At 38.9% G+C, this 25,221-nt stretch overlaps 3 protein-coding genes across 6 annotated transcripts in view; all 3 read right to left on the bottom strand.

Moving 5' to 3' along the window:
* Positions 1 to 25,221, bottom strand: part of SLC8A3 (solute carrier family 8 member A3) — a 275,261-nt gene that overhangs the window by 176,760 nt on the left and 73,280 nt on the right. The gene's annotated exons all lie outside the window — the stretch shown is intronic.
* COX16 (cytochrome c oxidase assembly factor COX16) overlaps positions 1 to 25,221 on the bottom strand; it is a 52,457-nt gene that overhangs the window by 23,455 nt on the left and 3,781 nt on the right. The window contains exon 2 of the mRNA XM_069858331.1: positions 12,559 to 12,636. Within this exon, the coding sequence (XP_069714432.1) occupies positions 12,559 to 12,636 (78 nt within the window). The remainder of the gene's footprint in view (positions 1 to 12,558; positions 12,637 to 25,221) is intronic.
* SYNJ2BP (synaptojanin 2 binding protein) overlaps positions 18,871 to 25,221 on the bottom strand; it is a 106,457-nt gene continuing 100,106 nt past the window's right edge. For 3 of the 4 annotated variants that reach the window (XR_011337537.1, XR_011337538.1, XR_011337540.1), the window contains 2 exons: positions 22,169 to 22,348; positions 18,871 to 19,251 (listed from right to left, as the gene is read on the bottom strand). The gene's annotated coding sequence lies outside the window, so the exon portion shown is untranslated. The remainder of the gene's footprint in view (positions 19,252 to 22,168; positions 22,349 to 25,221) is intronic. The other variant, XR_011337539.1, reaches the window with a different exon arrangement.

The raw sequence follows: 25,221 nt of genomic DNA, 5'->3' as shown, positions 1-25,221 counted from the left end.
TAAGCCTACAGTCAACAGAACACACAAGCACACCTTACACATTAGGAATCACAGAATCACAGAATCACAGAATCACAGAATAACCAGGTTGGAAGAGACCCACCGGATCACCGAGTCCAACCGTTCCTACCAAACACTAAACCATATCCCTCAGCACCTCGTCCACCCGTGCCTTAAACACCTCCAGGGAAGGCGACTCAACCACCTCCCTGGGCAGCCTGTTCCAGCGCCCAATGACCCTTTCTGTAAAGAATTTTTTCCTAACGTCTAGCCTAAACCTCCCCTGTCGGAGCTTGAGGCCATTCCCTCTTGTCCTGTCCCCTGTCACTTGGGAGAAGAGGCCAGCACCCTCCTCTCTACAACGTCCTTTCAGGTAGTTGTAGAGAGCAATGAGGTCACCCCTCAGCCTCCTCTTCTCCAGGCTAAACAACCCCAGCTCTCTCAGCCTTTCCTTAATCAAACTAAAACATATATAAATGCTTTTTTTTCTTTTCTACATGTGTAATTAAATACCTAAGCTCCATCGTGATCCATCTGAAAATGTATTTGCTACCTTCATACAAATAAGTCCAGTTTTTGCAAACCAAAAAAGGAAAATACACATTACATTTTTCGCTGACTCAAAATAACCAACGATATAAAACAACATCAAAAAGTCTGTTGTTTTTAATTATGTTTTAAAATGTCATTTTGATTTATGATACAAATCTCAAAACTTCCTGCAAGTACTGAAACAGATCTTGATTTTTCAATAGCTATTTGAACAGAAACAATTTCCATAATTCAGCGTCAATTTATCAAAATTGCTTTTGCTGTTCTGAAATTGCATTTATACAAATAAATTATGTATTGACAACCCCCCAACTACTAAATTCTAGTAACTGTCATCCTAAATTTGCATGTATTAAGGGAATTAACACTTCTGATTCTACAGTGCACATAACATTTAACTAAAAATACTTTCCACACTGACATCTAGTGAAGTTTTACAGTAAGAAGAAAAAGCCTATTCTAATATTTTGCACTTGCTGAAAGCTTTTCATCTTCCAAATTACATATATTTTAGATTACTAGGATTTGGAAGACATTTGTACATCGTGTGGTCTTTTCTTTTGAAAGATATTTTTAATAAATAACACGTTTACTTGCCACAGCCTCAGACATTCCAAGAAAGTTATAATAATAAGATTTAGTGTAATTAAATTTAAAACATGAGTAGCAAAGTTACTGTTTTCCTGTTATGCCAGATGTACTTACAAGTGCTAAACATCCAACATAAACAAAACAATTCTACTAAATTCAGTGGGAATTATGCATGCAAAAAATTTTAATTCATACATTTTAGATATTAATAAGACAAGTCATCTCTCTCCTCTATGCAGTATCCAAAAAGCTTGTATTCTTACATGTTCTCTGTAATCAATGAAGAAAGAGGGACTTCCCTGGGAATACCTAAATTAGTATCCTACTTTGAATTATCCCTGACCTTACATTTAGTCAGCTTTATGGCACACACAGTCATTGAGGGTGCAGAAGTGGAGGGATTGCTAGGGAGAACTTGTGAATTCCTTGACCCCAGAGCTGCCCATCTATTCACACAGGGACAACATACAATCTCAGATACCTTCAATGCTCCTTGAGCTGCGCTCCAGGGAGGCAAGACATGACATTGCACCAGCTACATTAATTTCAGCACTCATTAAGTTTCTAAAGGCAAAGTCTTGTTGTCATGCCTCAACAAAAAAAAGCAATTAAGCACTGCCTAACACCACATACAGGAGGATCAGTACCAACTCCAGAGAAAATTTATCACCTATTGAATCACAAACAAACCTATAAATGGTTTCTGCAGTGACAGATATTTGAAGAGAGACAGATTATGCATTTTCCCCTCTTATTAGTGGTTGCACTCCAGACATGAATTTGGGCTCTGCTTTTTCAGACTGCTGTGTGGTTTTGTTGCAAACTAGAGCTAAATGACTTGACTCTTTCTAGCCTCAAAATACAAAGAAGAAGAAAGGCAGACAGAGATCACACTTAAAATGGAAACATTTAGGGCTAAAGAGTTTTCAACATTTTCTTGGTAAAAATTGTAGTGATCTACAAGTCAAGAAATGTAGAAAACCCTGATTTAGGAACTGGTACTTCAGTACTTCTGTTTGAGCTGCAAACTGCTGACATCATGGCTATTGGCTTCACGAGACAAGTATGGAAAGCTAGATGTCTTCTAGTGCTTGAGGGAGGTGAGCGGAAAAACAGCTGGATATTAAATTATGTTTTGGCTAAAAGCTGCCTGAAGCTAAATTACACACTTGTAATCACTTCAATTGCAAGGCAAAAATACTAGTAATTAATTGTGGCAATGTGACAAGATTTAAAGCAGCCAAACAGAAATCTCGGTAGTATATAAAAATCTGAAACCTATCGACATTTTGCATACTGAAATTAGTTCCACTTGCAATGGCATTAGAATGAGTTTCTCCAGTTAATAACCTTTTCTTCATCTGAATCTAATCTTGACAACAGAAACACCATCAGGAATTATGAAATGGAAAAATGACTTCCATTTTAAAAAAGGAATTCTTACTACTTGCACTCCATTTTGTATTTCATTACGGAGAAGCTCAATAGATCTGAAGCAAAGCTGCCAGATGACCAAGTTTATCTACACACAGACATTCTTCCCCCCTAAAGAAATTCTCTCCAGGCCGAAAAAAAAATACAAATTCAGCAATTTGCCTGGAATTTCCAGATGCTGGACAGCACAGTCAGGTGGTAGCTGTAGTGTAGCTACTTGATCCTTGGAAATGCTGGACTATCTATATCCACTGGGCTTTTGTGCATCCAAACAGTTATCTTCTGTGCAGAACACACCTAGCATGCTCCCTTTTACCAAGTACTCTCGAGTAAGACATGCCAGATAGGGCTCAAATTCTGTCCTCAATTTCAGGGACATAAATATGAAAGGCCTCACACGAAGCACTCACTGTAAGGCAATCTTTTAAGTGCATCCACAACTTACAAATGCATATGAGAAAGCTGGAACACCACCCAGGGCCATCAAGGTATTTACTAGTTCAAGACAGGTACTGAAGCAATAGTAACATATGTGTTTAACAGACACATCTGAAGATTCAGAACTAGATTTGCAGGGACGTAGCACCTGGTTGTGTAGCAAAATTCACAGACTGAATTAAACTTCTGGAATGAAAGAAAAAAAAATGCAAGAGACTATTTAGATGCTTAGAAAGCAGATACACGCTGCTAAATAACTAGAGCAGCAGTACCTATAGACAGACATGAGAAAGGCTGAAGAATTTGTCTTCATCCCATATCTCTTTAAGTACTAGACAACTTATACTGAGATTCAAGAAGATACCTCCTTCCAGTTGGGATTCACACTCTTTAGCCATCTCTGACTGAGGTGGACCAGGTTTTGTTTGTTTTAAAGAAAAAGAATAAATCCCTTATTTCAGAGAAAAAGTAACACCCTAACAAAAGGAGACCCAGCTTCAAGATTTTTAATATCTAATACTCATTTGATAAAAATACAGAAGTTCTAATTAGTATAGGAATTAAAAACCAGGTTTCCCCTAGTTCACATCTATAATCTCATCACTAGGTCACAATCTCATTTTCTCACTCATTCTTCCAATTTCTTAACTATTCCATACAGAGATGAGTTTTAAAAAGTAAAGCTGATAATGTCTACATCCCCAGGCAATCCACAAACTTATGGAGAAGAGATGTACCTTGAAACTCTCATCCACACCCCAGGTAACTCTGGCTGAACCTGCAGGTCACAGGAAGCAGCATCCCTACTTCTAAAGCCATTTTCTATGAACACTCACAAGTCAAACTCAACAGCTCAGTGGCATTCACAACTCAGCTCACACAGACTGAGGAACATATACTTAATGCCTAAAAGATTTTTGACATATTTAATAGATGCTACAATATGCAGCACCATGAAAATTATCGTAGTAGAGAGCTTGGCCAAAAGCAGTACATAAGTACATAAAGGATCTTCAGTTCAAAAATGGTACACATCCCGGCAGGTGCAGAATTCAAGTTTTAAGAATAAAAACTTTAAATCTAGACAGATATTAATTCCCTGAAACTTTAAGTCATTTTTTCCAGTCTTTATATAAGACGCAGGACCTCTCTCTCTCTGAGAGGCATGCCATTTTTGATGGAATGTTTATTAATGTATCCTTATACACAGGGTATAGCATGGAAGGCAGAAAACCCCTGCATTTCTACAGTAGTAGCAACCACTGTATACATGGAAGCTGATAGGTAAGGGCTTTTCTTCATAAAGAAGAACTTAGAATCATAGAATCACCAGGTTGGAAGAGACCCACCGGATCATTGAGTCCAACCATTCCTATCAAACACTAAACCATGCCCCTTAGCACCTCGTCCACCCATCTTTTAAACACCTCCAGGGATGGTGACTCAACCACCTCCCTGGGCAGCCTGTTCCAGTGCCCAATGACCCTTGGGAACTGGAACTGAACTTATAAGAAAAAGCTTGACAAGGATTCAACAAAACACTTCACTGGTCAAACTCAACAACATATTTTCATATTCATTGCCAAAATAATATGCTGGCACAATATTACAAGATTGACCCTAAAGATTAATTTTTAAAAAAGATAGTTCAGAGCTAAATATTAGTACAGCTTCGATTCTTCATCAGTAAACACAGATATTACCAAATAATGTCCATATTACTAGTATCAACACCACCATATTCAGGTTTAATGAGACTGTCCCAACTTTTAACAACCACATTGTGATTTTGAGAGCCCATATCTGTTTCAGGTTATTAAGTCTCCTGGTATTGATATGTCTCCTGGGTTCATCAGAAGAGGCAAGATGCCCTTGGTCTCACTTTTTTCCACTTGATACCAGATGGTATGAAGGGGCAGGTACAGGCAACACCTTATCTCCTGGTTGTCCAATAGTACTTTAAGCTGTTTGTGGTGACAGCAAGCTGTGCGTCTAGGCAGATCCAACCACTAGAAATCATTCAAAAGCATACACACAATGTCAGCCACAGAATACAGCAACAAAAATCTTTCTAACCCATATTTGCCTTTTATAGAAAAATGGTGGTTAATATGTTAAACTGAAAGGATGTCTGAAAAATGAAAAAATAACCTCTGTCTGCAAATTCAGTAAGCAGCTGTTTAGGGAAAAAGTTCAGAAATCATCTGAGCTCAAGCAAAATGGATTAGTTTTTGCTGAAATCAATGCAAAAACAAACCCAACACTAGCAGCTGAAATTCAAAATCTTCAAGAATACAATGAATAAAGAGTGTATTTCCATACAATCCCTCTGGACTGAACCAAAACAAGAAAGAAAACTGATGTCTGAAAATCTGGTACCACTACAATACAGAGTATGAAAAGCTCTACTACCCTTTCATTTCTATACCATATGGCAAGATGGAAATTAATACCTTGCATGACTTTGAACCACAGTCAAAAGATGTAACAAGTTCCAAATTCCCCCTGCCAACAGAAACAAAGACACTGTAAAGGGTACCTGCACAGCCATCAATCAGGAGCCAGGCTGCCTCACTTAACATCCAATTCTAAAACTGTCCACTAAGCAGGCCAGGCCTGAAAGCAAGGTCTGGCTTAATTTAGCAAAATGTGCTTCGTTACATAAAGATAAATGACTAAGATCTCTTCTTTTTTTCACCTATAAGCAATCATAAATGTATGCCTCTCACATTCTCTAAAGCACCAAACAACATTCAGTGTATTATTTTCTTGATTTTTGCAGGACCTAGGGCTAAGCTCATTAATGAATTTAGTCTTTGAAAATCAACTAAATCTACTTACACAAGGAAATTAGCCAAAGTTTGTTTGTCTTCATTAGACTTGAGATTCAGGCCAACCTGATCTGCTTAAGGAAAAAAAAAAAAGAAGAAAACAATAATCACCAACACCAATCCCTTGCCACATTGTGCTTGTGTAATTAGCTTACTGAAACTAATTAAATGCATGAAGATGCATTTATAAATAAATAAATGCTAAAAGGCTAGATGAGAGGACTCAATTCTTCCAAGTTCAGTGACAGGCGTTAAAATGATTCCATGTTCCCTTGCTGACAAGTTTAGAAAGGGTATCTTTCCCATCCAAAACATTCCACCAGACACAATTAAACATATTTTCATTTGATTTTGTTCACACTCAAATCAAACAGGATCTTTTTAATACAACCTCCTAAGAAATCATGGAGGAAAATCTCCAGAATCACATAACACCTCAACCACAAACAACGGATTAAATAAGAGTTCCCCTAACTTCAAGCTATCTGCTAGTTTGCCAATGAAGCTCCAGGGAAACAATATTTAGGGTGGGTTTCATCTCACCTTATTTTAGACATCTAAACTTTTGACTTGAAGTATAAAGTTTCTATTTAGGCTCCTCCTATAGTCATCTGAACAGAGGTAGGCATTTCTAGAGAAATAAATCCCACTTTAAGATATGCGTCCAAAAATGTAACTCATCTGCACCTGAAGTTAGGCCTCCTCTACCATTCCCTGGTCAAATTAAATATAAATATATTCATACACCAAGGATGATACTCATCTCACTAGTAACAATGAATTGAGCTCTATCTCTTTACTTACACACCAGTCAAAATAATACATCTTTCATGAGCATCTATTTTAAAACTGAATGAAGCATATTATGGGGGCATTTCTCTCTCAAACCATCTGTATAGGCTGCCTGGATAGCTATCTCAAACCAGGCATTTCATTTAAGACAATGGACATATAAGCAAGATAAACCCCTGACTTAGTGCACAGCACCACAAACACACATTTAGATTTAGCTGAGCAGGTACTGAGTGTTTAAATTGCGCTTTCTTAACACTAATAATACAAATAACCCATTTAAACAATTTTTATGAATAACAGTGTCAATTTAAATTGACCTTGCCATTGGTATGGAATCTTGGCACACCAGAAAGTCTAGAGGATGAGTCTAAATCTATTTGGAACAAAATCAAGCGTAAAGCCTGCATAACACACGCAGAGTGCATGGAACGACCTGGGATGGCAGTAATAGTGTTAAGTCCATTAGTTGTCATTAGAACAAAAAAAAAAAACACCACAGACTTGCCAGTCCAGTCTAATCACAAGAACTTCGCCTACCCAGATTACTGCTTGAAATGGTGAAGTTGTCAAGTTTTGGAAAGGCTTTGGGAACACTGAGCTGTAACACGATTTCAAGCATGAAGGTTTATTAAAAAATGCAATAAAAATACCTTGCAATTTTCAGTTAGTTGAACAATTTGGGGAAGAAAGTGGAAAACACACCTTTAGTTATAATACTGTTTGCTACCTCAGTTAAATTATTAGTACCTTTGGTAGCTTTGCAAATAGAGCAAATACTATTTCCAAACACAGATAGGGGTCCTCAAATAAGATAAACAAGATGGTTTTCAATAAAGAAACTCTATCTAGAACTAGCAGCTTGCAAAATGTTTAATGAAGGGGTCAATCTGCTGACATTCACAGCTGTAAGTAAAAACTGTCATTATTTGTGTCATTTTAAATGCCACAGGCATATTGAGAAGTTTACATGATTCTGTTTTAAAACCTTCACCTTGTATAAAACATATTATTTAATATATTATTTAAAGGAAGAAAATTATGTGACATATAGAAACATGACAGTTTGTTCAGAAACCATACTAAGTTTACAATAACCTTTTAAACTACATTTCATCCTGTAACACTTCTTTTGGGGTGGGGAAAAAAAACAAACAACAAACAACAAAAGCCAAACAAAATGAAACAAAATGAAACAAAACAAACTTCTGCTGGGAAACAAAAATCCTATCCAGGTGGAGTTCATAGGCAGGTAAAATAGAAGCAATAACCAACTGACAATTTTAGTTGGAATACCTAAGGGTATTCCTATGTGTGCAACTCCTGTAGACATACCTGAGCTACTTCACATAATGACAGCAACATGAATGTGCCAGCCCGCAAGACAGCTTAGTTTTGTCTGGTTACTCGCAAATTTATTCCCCTTCTTAGGCAGATGTTGCCACCTCATTTAAATCCTGTGCTTGCTGCAGTTGTCACCATCTCAACTCCACTGTATAAAACAGGCCACAATATGTCTGTGAACCACAGTAATATTTCAACTGCAACATAGAAGCATTCTAATAAGCAGATACCACTTACTTCTCAACTACCTACTTATAATAATGAGAAAATGCTGAACGGGTTTCCTGTGCCTCCCTGAGGGAAATACCAGTTATGTCCTCCCCTGATACAAAGGCTTCATGGAAACTGGTCAGTTCTCTGCTTCCGTTTCCTCCTAAACTATTTCATCCTTACCCAAAACACTTGAATTAACGGATCTAACCTAAAGGAAGCATTTTTTAAATATATTCACTTGAATTTAAATAATTCCTTCTATTTTAATTAATTAACTTCCCTATTCCCTATGTAAAGCAAAGCAGCATTAATTATCTCCCTGTTACAGGCTGAGAAAGTGACAGTCACTAGAATTCAGTGACTTACTCATAGGCAGAGAGGAGCTCCGTGGTAGAGGAAGGAATTGAACCAAGAACGGGAACAACATGGAAATCGGCTTCCAGATCGGTGGAAGTTATTTAAAATGCATGCTGCTGTGGGTCCCTTGACACTCATTTGTGAGCTTCAAGACACAATGTTAAAGGACACCACCAGGGAACCACCAACAATTTTCTAAAACTGTAATACTGGGTATAACCAACCAGACAGTCAACATCTTTAAATCACTATCAATCACAATTATGAGAACTGCTGTAAAACAGTAAAATGTCAGCATTTCATAAGTTAACGCGTTAGCCTTCTTTACTCTTCCACTCCTCATTCTTTTCTTTTTCAAAGGACAGTAAAGCTTCCAGGACAATCTATGTGCTCTCCTTCCCAGCTCCGAGGTCTACGATTACAAAATGAAAGCTAAGATCCTCACAGTTATATAATTTCATAAGTTAGGACTTCAAGACACCAAGTGCAATAAATAAGAATTGACAATGGCAATGCTAACACCTTGCAGGTGTCTACAAGCAGCGTCGCAAAGGTAATTATGTGCCTGTCAATTGGCCAAAAAGATTAGCTAAGGAGCTCAAAACACTGCCATTTCCTTTACAGAAATTTTAAAGACAATCTACTTAGGCTGCATAGAGAAAGGTTTACACTCCTAGCACACTACTAATGAGGATGCTTCACACAATCACCATCACTTCTTTATAATCTTTCCAGGTTTACAATTTTATTGTTCGTAGAGGATGGCATTCTGAAAGAACAGATCATGTATCTTTATTTTCAACTGGAGTTTAACTCTAGAGTATCATGGAATGGCCATCCCTCCTTTAAAGTGCAACAGCTGATTCACAGGTAAATCTTATGTAGGAGAAATGGTCTAACTTCTCTTATTTTCATTTTTCACTGCCTCTGACTCAGTAAGACATAAAAACATTATCATTATTCTCATTTCTTAGCATTCTACTTTTGGGGTGCACTCACTTTGCATTAGGACAAAGGAGAAGTGAACAGGATCTACATAATTTGTAAACAGTAAAGAGGTCAGCACAGTAACACTTATGGTACATAAACAGCAGCAGGAATTATTTTAGACTTCAAAAGCTAATTGATGTTTTGATTCCTGAAAAAACGACCTGGAGGTTCTGGCTTTCCTGGAAGTGCTCCTGCTGCGTGTTTACCCTAGAGGAATCTGCTCAGTCATATACCTACCCCTTACTCTGAGAATCTGTCTTGCAATAATACTCAACAAAGCAGTTTTGGAGCTTACAAACTCTATTTTCTTAGTCTAAATGGTTTGCTGATGGCCTAAAAGCCTAAATATTCCCAGGTAGTTAATATGTCGCTTCTCTTTAACCCTCTACAGTAACTGTCAGCCAACAGCACAGACCATTCCACACGTCCAAGATTCTTATCTCAAAAATTAGATCTGAATCAGCAAGTCTCTAACATGCCTTGAATGACAACAATAGGGGCAGAGTAAATAAAAATAAATTATTATAATATACTCGAAAGGAAATATTTTCTGTATATTTATTAAAGTTGCAATTTCTGTAAAACAACTCCTTAAATAAGCATCTCTACTCAATTACATACACAACAAGGAGTAAGAAAAAGCATGGTCCTAGTTTTCCATTTTATAATAAAGGTGTTTGGAACAATGTCTATACAGACCTCCTCATCTCTTCTCCATTAATTCCACATGATTTTCCTGTAAATACACCTGGTTTTCTAGAACCAATTTTGGTTTGCATAAATTCTTCCCAGAAAAGAAACAATTACCTAACCTAACGATTTCACCATTAATGGACATTTTGGCAACAATAGAAAATGAAGAAATCCTTGATTAGTTTCAGGAGAATTCTGACTAGCATAAACAGGCATTTAAATCAATGAGAGTCTCAGCTTAAGTTCACTTTAAACACAGAACATTCAGCAGGCTGAAAGAACATGACTGATTTAGTACCCCGAGTAAATCAAGGTGTACCCAAAAGGTTTTTTATACTTTTGCAAGAGATGGGCATATACAAAGCCCTGATATCCAAAGATATTATTCTTAATGGGTAAAACATCTATTCTGGAGATGCTAATAGCCCCCCTCCAGCTTCAGCTTTAGGCTCTGTCTCTCTATCCTACACACTGGCTGAGCCTTAGCTCAAGATTCCAAGCCAGATTCCAAATGAACAAAAGGACAGAATTCCTTTTGCAGCCCATTCCCAGCCCACTCCAGCTACAGCTCTAGGCTCTGTCTCTATCTCCCAGCCCTATTCCAAGCCCATCCCAATGCATTACCACCAAAACATACTCCTGAAAAGAAATCAAACTACCAAGGAATGTTCATCAAAACATGAGTTTGACATCAATAACAGAGGCTTTATACAGCTTTTGCTCGTTCAGCCACAAGAATACACAAAGAAAGTGGCAGTTAACCTTTAAGTCACTCAAACACAGACACTTGTTCTACCGTAATGCTTTTTTTGATCACAGAACTTGTCTACTAACATGGTTTCTCTCTCAACACCATGAGAATTGTTAGACTGAAAAAGTAAAAGGACAAATAGTTTTGAAGGAAAGGGATCATAGTTTAGCATTTCAAATGTAGCAGAGAGATACCACAAAAAGATCCTCTATATCCTGTCTCTGTAGCCGTTGAACTGGCAGGAAAACAAGTTTAGGAGTCCTTCTTGCAAAAGGGGGCACATCCTTAAAACTTGATCAAAAACAGTATGCACTCAGATATTACAAATCCTAGCCTACTTTTGGAGAAGTTGCTTAACTTTTTACAACTTCCATTTTTTCAATAGTAAAATGGAAATAATAACCCTGCTTTTTCTGACAGTAAGGCTATAAAGCTTAATTCTTTTAAACACTCTGAAAGTCTTTTGAACTCACTGTATGAGAAATGTTATTTAATTAAATATTGTTATTATTCCAAAGAAGCAACTGCAACAAAAAATCCTATTTATTTTATATGCAATTTGCATATAACTGTCCAACTCCCCAAAAGAAGCACCTGTCCCTGTTCTGATAAGGACTTATGCTAGTCAGTGTATTATACAAGAAAAGCCTATTCTACTCCAACACAAACATTTCAACCAGTGAAAAAATAAACAGATTTTTACGACCATCAGAATTTTTAACAGCATTTTTAAATTACTTAATATTTTTTCCCGAGTTTCATGTAAATTTTACACTAGGTTTGTTTCTCTTTATCTGTTAAAAAACATTCTAATCTCTTTTAATGTCTTATTTAACAAATTAGAATCATTCTTAACTCTATTTTATGGACACAGAAACAGACAGTAATAGAACACATTGCTTTGATTTGTCTGTCTACAAACAAGCCCAAAGTTGGTGTTGCTGGTTCTCAGCCAACACTGCATTGGTCTTTATTTAAATTTCAACTATTCCTAAATAGAATCATAATGAAAAGAAAAAGAAAACACAGAAGAGACGTTGCAGTCTTAAGCAATACTGGTTAGAGCAGAATACAGACATCCCCTTCTAGCTTTTCAGAGCTTAAGAACTCCAGGGTGTAGTAGCTTCCCCTCAAAGCGCATATGTACCACGCTTATGATGCTTTGCTTGATTATAGGACAAGAAGGCTCATAGATCTGAACAAGCACAACTACTACCAGTTTTTTTCCCAGCGCTGTCGCCACAGTGCAGATCATGAAGGCCAAATGTAGTTCACCAAGTATGAATCTCACAATAAAAAACTTCACAGAAACACAACAGGCAAACAGGACAGCCCCTTTACTGTTATCTACACTACTCACTCCCTAAGATACTCAGCCAGTGGTGAAAGACAAATCCCCAAAACCAACAGTCTGCTTGTCCCAGTAACCTTTTAGAAGACAGTACATACACAAAATGAAACTAAAAAGTAAATTAAAAAAAAAGAAAAGGAAAGAAAAAAAAGAAAAGGAAAGAAAAGTAAAGGAAAAAAAAGTAAAGAAAAAATTTCCGTAAAGAAAAACATTTCAACTACCTTGCCTTGAAGTTTGTGGACATCATATCTTATCTGAGCAAATTCACGGAGTCCAAAAGATCCTCCAACAAGATACAGCTGAAAAACAACAAAATGAAAACAAGTGTGTTAGGACTACTACAAAAAAGAACACTTTGCATACTGACCAAATTAATTTACTAAGGGACCCCACTATTCTTCCACCAGAAATACCAGGAACTGAAGAAAATAATCAAATGGAAGATATGTACAGGAGGAGAGGAAATAAATGTAAAGTCAGAGACTTCCACTCTGTGGGTCTGGATTTCACAAATCTCCTCCTTCATACAAAGACAGATGCTTCATGACTCACATTTTCTAGGGACTTCTCCTTTTAACTGTTCTTATTCCTTTCCAGATGGCTTCCTAACATAACTGCAGCAAAGGAACCTTTACCTCACTGCCACCTCATGTAGTCTCACCATTTTCAAACTCTGTAGGGAAGTAACAATGCCACATGAACTTACTCTGACGGGTATGAAATCTAATTAAGCTACTGAACAGACCAGCTGATTAAAGCTGTGGTTCAATGACACATTATCACATAGGCCAGGAAATCATATCCAGTACACCATAACTTTTATTATTGCCTCCTTAGCTGTTTTGCAATTCCCTCCACACCTGTGAAGGTCATGAACATGAATAATAAAGAGAGAAATGGGGGGGGGGGGCAGGAATAGGGGGATAGGGACCCTTCATATTTACATAAAGAGATCATTAAACTATTCTTTCGTATTACAAAAGGATATAAAAAACTGCCTACACATTTTTACCATTTCAAATGGACAGGCGAAACAAAAGATCAAGTATTGTTAACAAACACCATCAGTGACTCGAGAATTAGCTTAGAAATCTAGCTACTTTGTGGAAGACTCAAGCCTCTTGCTCCTGTTTTGACCTGACAGACTCCGTCTGCTGCTCTCTGCTAAGGCAGATGCACAGGAAGCCAAAAGGCTTTATCTAGAGATGCGCATCTAAGGAAGGTAGAAGCATGAAGAAGCCCTAAGGACCCAAGTGAAAAATAAGCAAACCAACCAACCCCAACACCACCCTGTTTCATCATACCACACTGCTGTTACAGCCCTTCATTACAGGCTGTTGCTGCACTGGTAACTCTTTACTACACAATGCTGGCTGACTACATGCTACATATGAGGTTTGCACCAGCGTCCCATGTCCAGGAGCCGTTACAATTACGTTGCACAGGTAGGTAATACCTATGTTCTTTCCAAAAAGTATAGAATCCAAAGTTCAGGTCAGTGAGGCCACAGACATACGCATTAGTTTAAATTTTTTTTAAAAAAATGTGATTTCCCATCAAACAGGTAAAACTACTCACTATCGCGTGAAGGCTGTCCCCAAATACATTTAGATGCTGATATGTTACAGACTGGTACCCAAGAATTACTGTGGTCTGTTCACAGAACAGGGAAGTCTTCTCCTGTCTTCACCAACAGCCAGGAGATAAAGGCTCCACAGTTTCTTTCTGGCCTGGCCCTCTTAATAAGCCTAAGAATCTGACTGATAATTAGAAACAAACAGACCAAAATTTTGTGATAGGAACACCCAGCTGCTAGGCCACAGGTCTCTGATTTCAGAAAGCTAATCAGAAACTCATCATGTGGTAGCAAGTGAATTTTCAGCAACTAGAAATCTGGCACCATACTTGTATCATAACTGGTCAAGGAATTAATGATGGCCTGGCAAACATGTAATCATCAAAACACACAACAGAAAAAATAGTATTCATATAAAGTGGGAAAAAAAAAGTTTCCTCCATGTGTCACTATTTCAGTAAGAAAGCATAACAGGAAACAGAAAACTAAGTATTCAAAATAGCTGAAAAGAACCTGAAAATTATTCAAGATTTAATCAATCAAAGCAGAAGATTTGTCAGCTGAAGACAGGGTAAAACATAATGCTTAAAGTCTTGAGGATCAGACTGTAACTGAATTTTAATAGGGTTGACACCCCACCATACAGTTTCATTAGCTGATATTTTTTAACTCCTAACAAGTATGATGTTAATTAACAGCCAATAAGTTAATTTAAAATTTTTGACTCCTAATGAACAGAAATCAGAAGCACTATAGACAAGCTTATGGCTTATTTATTGCCTTTGTTTATATTACTGTGTTGTCAAATAGTGGCTATGGCAGAGCAAAAGCATCTGCACTAGAAATAGTTCAATACGCAGTAGTTTAACTAGGCAGAAAGTAGCAATTGTGACATCAATTAAAAACTAGTTTGCCCAACAAACTTGCATGAAGTATATACCATTCCGAGACGTAATATGAACAAGTAGAAAACCTTTAATTTGCCTGTTCCTCATAACTATTAATGTAATGGAAAGATACGTTGAGGCTTACAAAACCATGCTCCAAGCTAAAAAAAGAAATATTACATTCTGTAGCTTTGATCATTCAAACCCATGCTATGTACACTGTAACTAAGGGAAATCAAGTAGAAGGTTGTTGCATGAAATAAGTCATGTGCTTCTCATTTTGTCACATCATGTTCTGTCACTTGTTTGACAGCAACCATCTATTATATAGTGCATTTTACATTTACATAATAAAGAAGTTGACATACACACACCTCTCAGTTCCTTGCTCTGAGACTTACTCAGATCACCCTTATATTACTATAAGGACAAAAATTGCTTTCTGTTGTACTTTTGCTTTTCATTTAGCAGAAGGGTTAGGATTAAGATTAAATCATTTTCAAAAGCACAGAAAACACACAAAAATATAAATAATACATTCACAATTTTACTTGAGCAATGGTCAAAACAACCAAACGTGATGTCTGAGACTTTGCTGAAAAAACAGACCAGAACCAGTCATATTCAGCACTTATTTAATCAGCCAACAGCATGTCAATACAGTTAGCTGACAACCCTGAGTGTGATTACCTAGATCTACACAAGCCTGAGCAGCAATGGGCAGCTATTCAGTCAATTAGATTTTTGAAAACTGTGTTCAAAAGCCAATAAAAGAAGGTAAAAATTAACTTATGCAACTATAGAAGCATTAGAGCTAGTAAAGGACTCAATGACTGACAATGCATTGAGTGGAAATATTAGTCTTAGTTTAAGCATTTCCTTTCTGGTTTTACATGACAAGGGAAGATATCCTCACCACCTTCATTTAAGTTAACTGTATGTAAAGAGAAGAATGCATACACACAAACAGCAATGAAGCATCAAGAGTCATCAGTCAGAATAATTTATAAGTGGGATAAGACTAAAACTAAAAATTCCAGTAACATTATCAGTTGTTGGCTTTGCATATTCTGTATGCCTTGCATGTATTCTTAGCTCTCCAATTTGTAAAACAGCCAATCTCTACATTCTTTGCAAAATACTCCTCAGTTAAAAAAGCACTACAATGGATGGATCTGCTCAGCGTAAGCCAAGGCCAACAGCAAAGTCCAGTGTGTTCCATCCACTAGTCCAGACATAAGAGAGAAGTAGAAGCTACTCAGGATGCCATACAAATAAAGCAGACTGGCAACATCCTAATTAAGTCAAGCTCAAGAGCACTCCGCAGTTAACCAAAAACGGAAAAGTAATACCACATATAATGACAATTAAGATATACTTTTCTTCATTCCAAGTTTAGGATCATACACTTAAGTTGCATCATTAAATGTTAAGGCATTAGCATCTGAAGAGTACGCAAGCCAGGAAGTTTATTATACCTGCATGCTTTTATTGTGAGGGAACAATTTTATTTGTGTGCTTCAGAATGTAGAGGAAAAAATCTTATGATGTAGTGAACATCATGTCTAGTTCCTCGAATGTATTCAGCCGACTGATGAAGTAACTTCTCACTGTTTTCTTCACACCAAGGCAAACAGCTTAACAGCACTACTAGCACAACCCCCCATTAAAGATCTCCCATTGGATTATTCCTTTATGTTTCAGTGACTACACAAAAAAACCCTCAACCCTACAATGTTGTAATTCAATCATGCATGCATGGAAGAGTTGCATGTTGCAAAACAAAATGAAAGATAGGATGTGACATAAGAGCACCATCTGTCACATACACTCAGCAACTTCAATGAATGTTTTATGAAAAAAAATGACACAAAATTCTCTTCTATAACATTCTTTTTAAAATCCTATTTGTTCACTTCTCCATTGGGAAGTATGTTATGCAAACAGTTATGGATGGCATCAGACTGATCCCTTGAACTGCATCTTAGGATGCAAAACACTTGTATGTGTCACCAACTACAGTGAGAGGTCCACTGAGGACTCCTAACAGCAAAAGAACTTGGGACTTAAAGCAGATCTCTATTTTTTTTTTTGTTTTCTGCATAATCTAAAGCAGCCATCTTCAGTTCCTCAGGTCAACAAAATAACAATTTTTTTGGCAGCACCAGCAGGTGTTACAGGCGTCCCTGTTGTTAGAAAATGCCATTACTGCTATCGCACCAAGTGTGAAAGCCAGTTTACAAATTGCCTTTGTCATAAATTCCTAAATTAACCAAATGACAGTATTCAGTGCTAGCAACACAGATTATGCAGTGGTGGAAAATGTTACGATACATATCACTGAAGAAGAAAAATGATAATTTTCTAACCTCTTCTTCAAGACTGCTGTTGCAAAGCCCTCCAGCTATTCATCATGAGTTTTAAAACTAGAACAGTCACATGAATTATTTTATTTTAGTTAGCAGTGTTCACAGTAAAAAGGTTTTGGGGGCTTCCTTTTTAAAGAACTTTTGCATGTGCAGTGCAGGACTGGTGAAAGATGGCAATCTGACAGCCCAGAAGACTGAAGTCTTTTATTTGTTCCCTAAGTAAAGTAGCAAGGCTAACTGCCAGTCCCAGAGAAGACCCAAGCAAGTCGTCTTAACCTGAAGCGCCCCCCTCTGCCAGCTCTAACTCTCAAGAAATTATTTCCAATAGCCATTACAGCACCTGGTTCTAACACTGAAACTGCAGCAAGAGAGAAAAACAGCAGAGTCTTCTCAGGCACATGCTAAATTCTCTACCCACCCTTGATGGAAGCAGAACTGAGTCTACCTTTTCTTCTTGTCAGAAACAGATTGAAACCATCCTTAGTTCAGATTAGAGGCCTCCTTTAGGGGAAAACAAAACCCAAAACTATGCATCTCTTAGTACTTATTTCATTCAAAAGCATGACAAAGTAAGAGAATGCACTGATTTAACGTGTATACTAGAATTCACAAATTGCAGAAGGACTGAGCTGCATTACATTAAAAAATGGATGGAATATGCCAGTAGATGACCACATAGATACCATACTGGCAACCCAGGACAGCAGCTGGTATAAAGTGGAGACAATCCTAACTGAGTTATAAAACAGAAGAGTGTAGTTTATGCAGCATGTAGAACTTGTAGAGTATTAAACTTGACCCAAGGTATCAGGTTAATTGGCTCAGTTTAGAGTATGTTCAAAGCAATGATTTTGAAGACTGGAAATACAAATGGCTACAGGCCAAAGTACAACAAAAACTCTCCGTATCCTTTCAATGCTACTATTCTATGTCTTAGAAAGAAAACAAATCCTTTGTCTATTAAAATGCTCATTTCATAACAGGCTGGAAAGCACAGAAAATGCATTTAATAGAAACCAATCTAAGAACAATGCAGAAAAGATAGAAACGCATATGTTCCTCTCCATGAGCATTAGTGAAAAAAAGGCATTTTCAGCCACAGCACTGTCATTTTGCATTACACACATTGCTTGGGCTGGTCAGATGACAAGGGAATTTCACCCAACAGCTACAGCTGTTTGAAAACCAAGCCTGCCGTGGCAGCCAAGCTGCAGTTTCTGAACACCACCTTCTCTTTTTCAAAAAGCCAAAATTTCAATTAATTATTAAAATTATCATTCTCATTACTCACAGGTTCAAATGTAGCCGAGGTACACTACAATGAGAAACTGTTTACATCTCACGGCAACCTGGTGTTCTTGTGATGTGTTAGGCACAGATCAAAGCAGTAATAAACTGAAACCTGCAGCAAAGCATAAAAAGAAACCAATACCAGTCAAGCAATACTTCCCTATTGACAACACTGAACAGGGGATGAAGATAAAACATACTATAGTGTAAATATTAATCTTACATCTTTACATTCACTGCCCCCCAAAGAAGGTACAAACTTTGAGCAGGACTAAACACACAAAGTGAAAATAGGCAAGTCTGTTCTTATGTTCCTGTTCTGAGGCTCAACACACAACTTCAGTTGCCCTGACTGCCAAACTAGCCCATTCTAACCGCATTAAACAATTCAAATAGTCCCTTTAGGTTCTGAGGCTCAACACACAAGTTCAGTTGTCCTGACTGCCAAACTAGCCCATTCTAACAGCATTAAACAATTCAAATAGTCCCTTTAGGTTCTGAAATTAAATGGAGGGGAAATCTGGAGTACTAAAGAGTACCTATTTGTTTGCCTAACATTTATTTGGAAAACAGGATTCAAAGATTAAGAATCAAAAGAAAAGTTTAAGATGATGATTCAAAAGTTGAGTTCAGAAATTTTAAGGTCTGACAGTCAGCTGAAAGATGCAAGTCAACTAATTCAGCTCCACAAACTGGAGTCCACAGAAGCCTATTCAGCTTGAACATGCTGACTTCCACCCCAGCACAAACAGTTCCAGGGGGTGGTTTTGTCTGGAACAGTTCCACACTCTGCTGTGGATTCAAATACACACAGATGAACAGAAGATGCACAGCAGAAGTTGAAGACGTATCTCACCATAATAAGCTTAGAGACCCAATATTTATAATACAAATAACTGAAGCATAAAAGCGACACTCTGTGATTTGCTGATTGGGATCAACCATTTCAAAATTCTAAAACCAGTTTTGTACTTATTGCTTTTCTAGGCTACAAATGTAACACTTGTGACTTTTACAGGCAATCAGAATTTATCTACAAATATTAGAAGTCAGAATTGCTCTTCTCATGGGAAAATGTTAACTTCTATTCATCTCTCAAAAGCATATTAACATTTAAATCAACTGTTCTGCATATGTCAAATGTTATTGTAAAATTACATGCAGCAACAGATATTAAAGTCCTGCAATTTAATATTATGAATTGGTCAAGGCAATAATGTGAATAACATTAACAATACCACTGACATATCTAAAAGCAAAAAATGCCAAGTGTAGTAATCAGTAATCCATTTTCAAACAATATCAGAACCACCCGGAAATCTGCTTGAAGAACAGCACAGCAAGTTGTAGGCAATCTCCTGGACTTCTGGAATGCATTGAAGACAACTTTTAAAGTCAGGTAACGAATACCAGGGTAGATGCAACACCTGGTGATCACCAATGGAAGTAACCTAATTGGGGACATCAAGGTTGGAAGCTGCCTGGGATATAGCAATCATGCACTGGTAGAGTTCAAGGTCATGAGGTATAAGGATCAAGTGAAGAATAAAGTCAGGATCCTGAATCCATCCAAGGGTATTGAGGGAGCTGGCAGATGTGCTGGCCAAACCCCTTTCCATCATCTTCCAACAGTCCTGGCTAACCAGGGAAGTTCCACTTGACTGGAGGCTGGCTGATGTGGTGCCCATCTACGGGAAGGGTCGGAGGGAGGACCCAGGGAACCACAGGCCTGTCAGTCTGACCTCAGTGCCAAGGAAGATCATGGAACAGGTGATCTTGAGTGCTATCATACAGCACATGCAAGAGACCTGGGTGATCAGGCCCAGTCAACACAGGTTCATTAAAGGCAGGTCTTGCCAAACTAACCTGATCACCTTCTATGATAAAGTGACTCGACTACTGGATGAGGGAAAGGCTGTGGATGTATCTTTTGGGACTTCAGTAAAGCCTTTGACAGAGTTTCTCACAGCATTCTGCTTAGGAATCCTGCCTGACCAACCTAGTGGCCTTCTATGAGGAAGTGACTACCATCAGTGGACACGGCAAGACCCATGGATGTCATCTATCTGAACTTCTCTAAGGCCTTTAACACAGTCCCCCGCAACACCTTTCTCTCTCAACTGGATATGGATTTGATCTATGAACTACTCAGTGGATACGAAATTTGTTGGATGGTCATATCCAGAGGGTATTGGTCAATGGTTCAATGTCTGGATGGAGATCAGTGACAAGCAGTGCTCCTGATGGGTCTATTCTGGGACTGGTGTTGTTTAGTATCTTCATTGATGACACAGAAGTTCGAATCGAGTGCACCCTCAGCAAGTCTGTGGATGACACCAAGCTGAGTGTGAGGTTGATGCACCTGCAGGACTGGATGCCATCCAGAGCGACCCTGACAAGCTGGAGAAGTGGGCTTGTGAAAACCTCATGAGGTTCAATAAGGCCAAGTGCAAGGTCCTGCACCTGGGTCAGGGCAACCCTCAGTATCAATACAGGTTGGGAGATGAAGAGATTGAGAGCAGTCACATGGAGAAGAACCTGGGAGTTCTGGTGGATAAGAAGCTGGACATGAGCTGCCGATGTGCACTTGTAGCCCAGAAGGCCAACCATATCCTGGGCTGCATCAAAAGAAGCAAGGCCAGCAGATCGAGAGAAGTGATTCTGCCCCTCTACTCTGCTCTGGTGAGACCACACATGGCATAGTGTGTCCAGCCCTGGAGCCCTCCACATGGAAGGGACATGGACATGTTGAAGTGGGTCCAGAGGAGGGCCACAAAAATGATCAAAGGCCTAGAACACCTCCCCTGTGAAGAAAGGCTGAGACAGTTGGTGTGGTTCAGCTTGCAAAAGACTCCAAGGAGACCTTACAACAGCCTTTCAGTACTCAAAGTGGGCTTTTAAGAAAGACAGGGAAAAACTTTTTAGTAGGGTCTGTAGCAACAGGACAATAGGTTTTAAACTAAAAGAGGAAAGATTTAGACTAGATATTAGGAAAAAAAATTTCACACTGAGGGTGCTAAAACAGTGGAACAAGTTGTCCAGAGAGGTGGTAGATGCCTCATTCCTGGAAACATTCTTGGTCAGGTTGGATGGAGCTCCGAGCAACCTGATCTAGTTGAAGATGTCCCTGCTCACTGCAAGGGGGTTGGAGTAGATGACCTGTAAAGGTCCTTTCCAACCCAAACCATTCTATGATCCTATAATGTAATAACAGTTTCTACACATAAACACTGATGGCAACAACAGATCTCAGAAACATGACTACTCCTGAGAAGAATTTTCACCTTTATGTGCAGATCCTCCAGAATCTATGGGAATAAAAGGTATAGCTTTTATTCAGCATACCCCAGGGCTCAGAATTCCAACAGATTTTCATGAAATTAATTAGGAATGTTGTATTTGAAGAAATCTTTGGAAACTTAGTTACTTAAGCACATTTAAATGAGAAAACAGTTTCTCTATCCATTAACTCTGTAAAGCTTTCACTTTCAGTGACTCATAGCACAATATAATACCATTTCACAATACTTGTAAAACATTTCTGAGCAGAAGTCATGGTTTCCAGATGACCCCAACTTCCTCAGTGAACAAAACTAACCAACAGACACATAATTTCACATCCTGAGGTCTGGGAAAGGTGTTTTGTTTTGTTTGTCAAAAAGCTTGAGAGACAACTAGTTCATTAACAAGGGCCTGAGATGCCACTGACATTCTTTAATGGTGTCTGGAAGCACTGACCATGTTGATGCAACATTATTAGGGACTCTGTCTAATCTGACCTGTTTTCTTGTCCTGTACATGACATGCATTCTTGGCATCTCTTGACAGTGTTTATCAAAGTAAACTTGAACTGTTGCAGGCAGCAATGTAGATGGCATTGCAGTACAATCTGTGTGCATAAACATTGACAGAAATATATTTTAGAAACATGTTTATTCACAGAAGTCTTTCACTGTTCCAAACTACTTCCATTTTCTCTTTTGGCAACAGTAGGCACAGCACGTATATCACCCTGTGTGTGACATGGGAAAGGCATCAAAGGCGGGAATCCCACTGACAGCCTCTTTGCTCCAGCAACAACGCAGTCTCAGACTAGCTTTGGAGCATCTTGGAGCTAAGACTGGAATTGCATCTATCCATTCATTTTGCAACTTACAGAATATGAAGAATCCTTGTCTAGAATCAGATAGAGACAGAACAACAAACCCAAGTTTTGGAAAGTGGTGCGTGCATATGGATTTTTTTTTTTAACATGTTCTTTTAAAATTGTTACTACTTCGCAATTTGAAATCCATACATGTTTCCTCAATGCCCTAGAATCACCATTGATACCCTACCTGAAATACTTTCCAGTAACCTTCGAACATTCCAATCACGCTAGAGAAGTAACCTTACATGCTCAGTCTCTCATAAGGATGGTACAACACTGAATCCACTAGCTGTAATACCAAAAAGCTTTGCTCTCTCAAGATCTTATGGAAGCAGCACAGCAGCAACAGGACATTGATAGACACATCCCTTTTGGTCAGGTGGAGTTGACTGTGGAATATAAAGTACCAGTGAATGAAGCTGTTCTTCTATAACAGAACCAAATATCTTGAAAACTACTTAGGCTTCATGTGACAAGGAGAGAGTTCCCATTATCGTGATAGGAAATGGAGATGCCAATATAACTGACAAAGACATTTAAGTTACCACAGAAGTGTCACACCCCTCTACCATAACAGCAGATTTTGCAGATACAGCTGTAAGGTTGCTTAAGTTCAACCCAACATCTACACAGATGTTGCCATCTTTACCAACACTTCAGAAGTACTCACCCTGCAGCACTCAAGCTGTTAAGATACTCCATGCCAGGTGACATCCCTCTCTCCTGCATGCTTACTGTTTCATGTCATGCAGAGCTATCTTATCTTCAAAGTTTACAGAGCTAAAGGAAACATCTACAAATTGAGGTTTCCTGCAGGTTTCATTCCTACCTCCTGTAGTCTTATTGGTGCTCACAAAAAAACACTCTTATCTTCTGAGAAAGTATGCCTGAAAACTGTGATTTACACATCTTACTCTGAAAGCTGTTGTCATTTTGAGGTTTAAAGATCAATGAAGAAAATTCCTTTTGCACTGAAATATTCTAACAGCCCCAAGCCCAAAAGAACAAAGGATCAAGATACACTAAAAAGTAAGGAATATTTTAAACATATACTTGTGTATATGCCTCTGGGCTGGACAGGCGCACACTCTCCTGGGTGGAAAACTGGTTGGATGGCCGGGCCCAGAGAGTGGTGGTAAATGGTGTGAAATCCAGCTGGAGGCCAGTGACAAGTGGGGTTCCCCAGGGCTCAGTGCTGGGTCCAGCCCTGTTCAATGTCTTCATCAATGACCTGGATGAAGGCATCGAATGCACCCTTAGCAAGTTTGCGGATGACACTAAGCTGGGTGGAAGTGTCGATCTGCTGGAGGGTCGGGAGGCTCTGCAAAGGGATCTGAACAGGCTGGACCGCTGGGCAGAGTCCAATGGCATGAGGTTTAACAAGGCCAAATGCCGGGTCCTGCACTTGGGGCACAACAACCCTATGCAGTGCTACAGACTGGGAGAAGTCTGTCTAGAAAGCTGCCTGGAGGAGAGGGACCTGGGGGTGTTGGTTGACAGCCGACTGAATATGAGCCAGCAGTGTGCCCAAGTGGCCAAGAAGGCCAATGGCATCTTGGCTTGTATCAGAAACGGCGTGACCAGCAGGTCCAGGGAGGTTATCCTCCCTCTGTACTCGGCACTGGTGAGACCGCTCCTCGAATACTGTGTTCAGTTCTGGGCCCCTCACCACAAGAAGGATGTTGAGGCTCTGGAGAGAGTCCAGAGAAGAGCAACAAAGCTGGTGAAAGGGCTGGAGAACAGGCCTTATGAGGAGCGGCTGAGAGAGCTGGGGTTGTTTAGCCTGGAGAAGAGGAGGCTGAGGGGTGACCTCATTGCTCTCTACAACTACCTGAAAGGAGGTTGTAGAGAGGAGGGTGCTGGCCTCTTCTCCCAAGTGACAGGGGACAGGACAAGAGGGAATGGCCTCAAGCTCCAACAGGGGAGGTTTAGGCTAGACGTTAGGAAAAAATTCTTTACAGAAAGGGTCATTGGGCACTGGAACAGGCTGCCCAGGGAGGTGGTTGAGTCACCTTCCCTGGAGGTGTTTAAGGCACGGGTGGACGAGGTGCTGAGGGATATGGTTTAGTGTTTGGTAGGAACGGTTGGACTCGGTGATCCGGTGGGTCTCTTCCAACCTGGTTATTCTGTGATTCTGTGATTCTGTGATATGCATGTGTATAATGAGACAATCATTCGTCTTTTAATTGTGGGAGACTGAACCCATGCAGGTACCCCGGACAAGATCACAGACAATCAATATGACTGGAAATCAAGTCATTTATTAGCAAGCAAGCAAGCAAGCCTTTTGTACTTTTCTGCTATCTTGTCTAATATTTACGTAACGCTTGGCTAAAGCCCAATGTTTCCCCTAGCAGTTTTTGTATAAGTAATCTTGCATGTAGACTGCCTTCTTGTTCTCACGCTGTAGCTGCTTCTCGACCTTGATGTATTCCAAACTTCTCCCTAACAACCTGATAAGGCCACATCATTAGATCAGCATATATTCCCACATTGAATTATGATCTCTTTAATCTTGGGGCCTTTAGAAAAAGTTGCACAGGGATTTTCTTCATTCCAATATGCAGTGTAAAAAAGGAAGATGTGAAAGCTGTTCAATTTTTTTTTTGTAA

Source organism: Phaenicophaeus curvirostris, chromosome 5 (genome assembly GCF_032191515.1).
Source record: "Phaenicophaeus curvirostris isolate KB17595 chromosome 5, BPBGC_Pcur_1.0, whole genome shotgun sequence".
Classification (NCBI taxonomy): Eukaryota; Metazoa; Chordata; class Aves; order Cuculiformes; family Cuculidae; genus Phaenicophaeus; species Phaenicophaeus curvirostris.
Note: the sequence above shows the minus strand (reverse complement) of the source record. Positions and strands in the feature narration are given on the sequence as shown.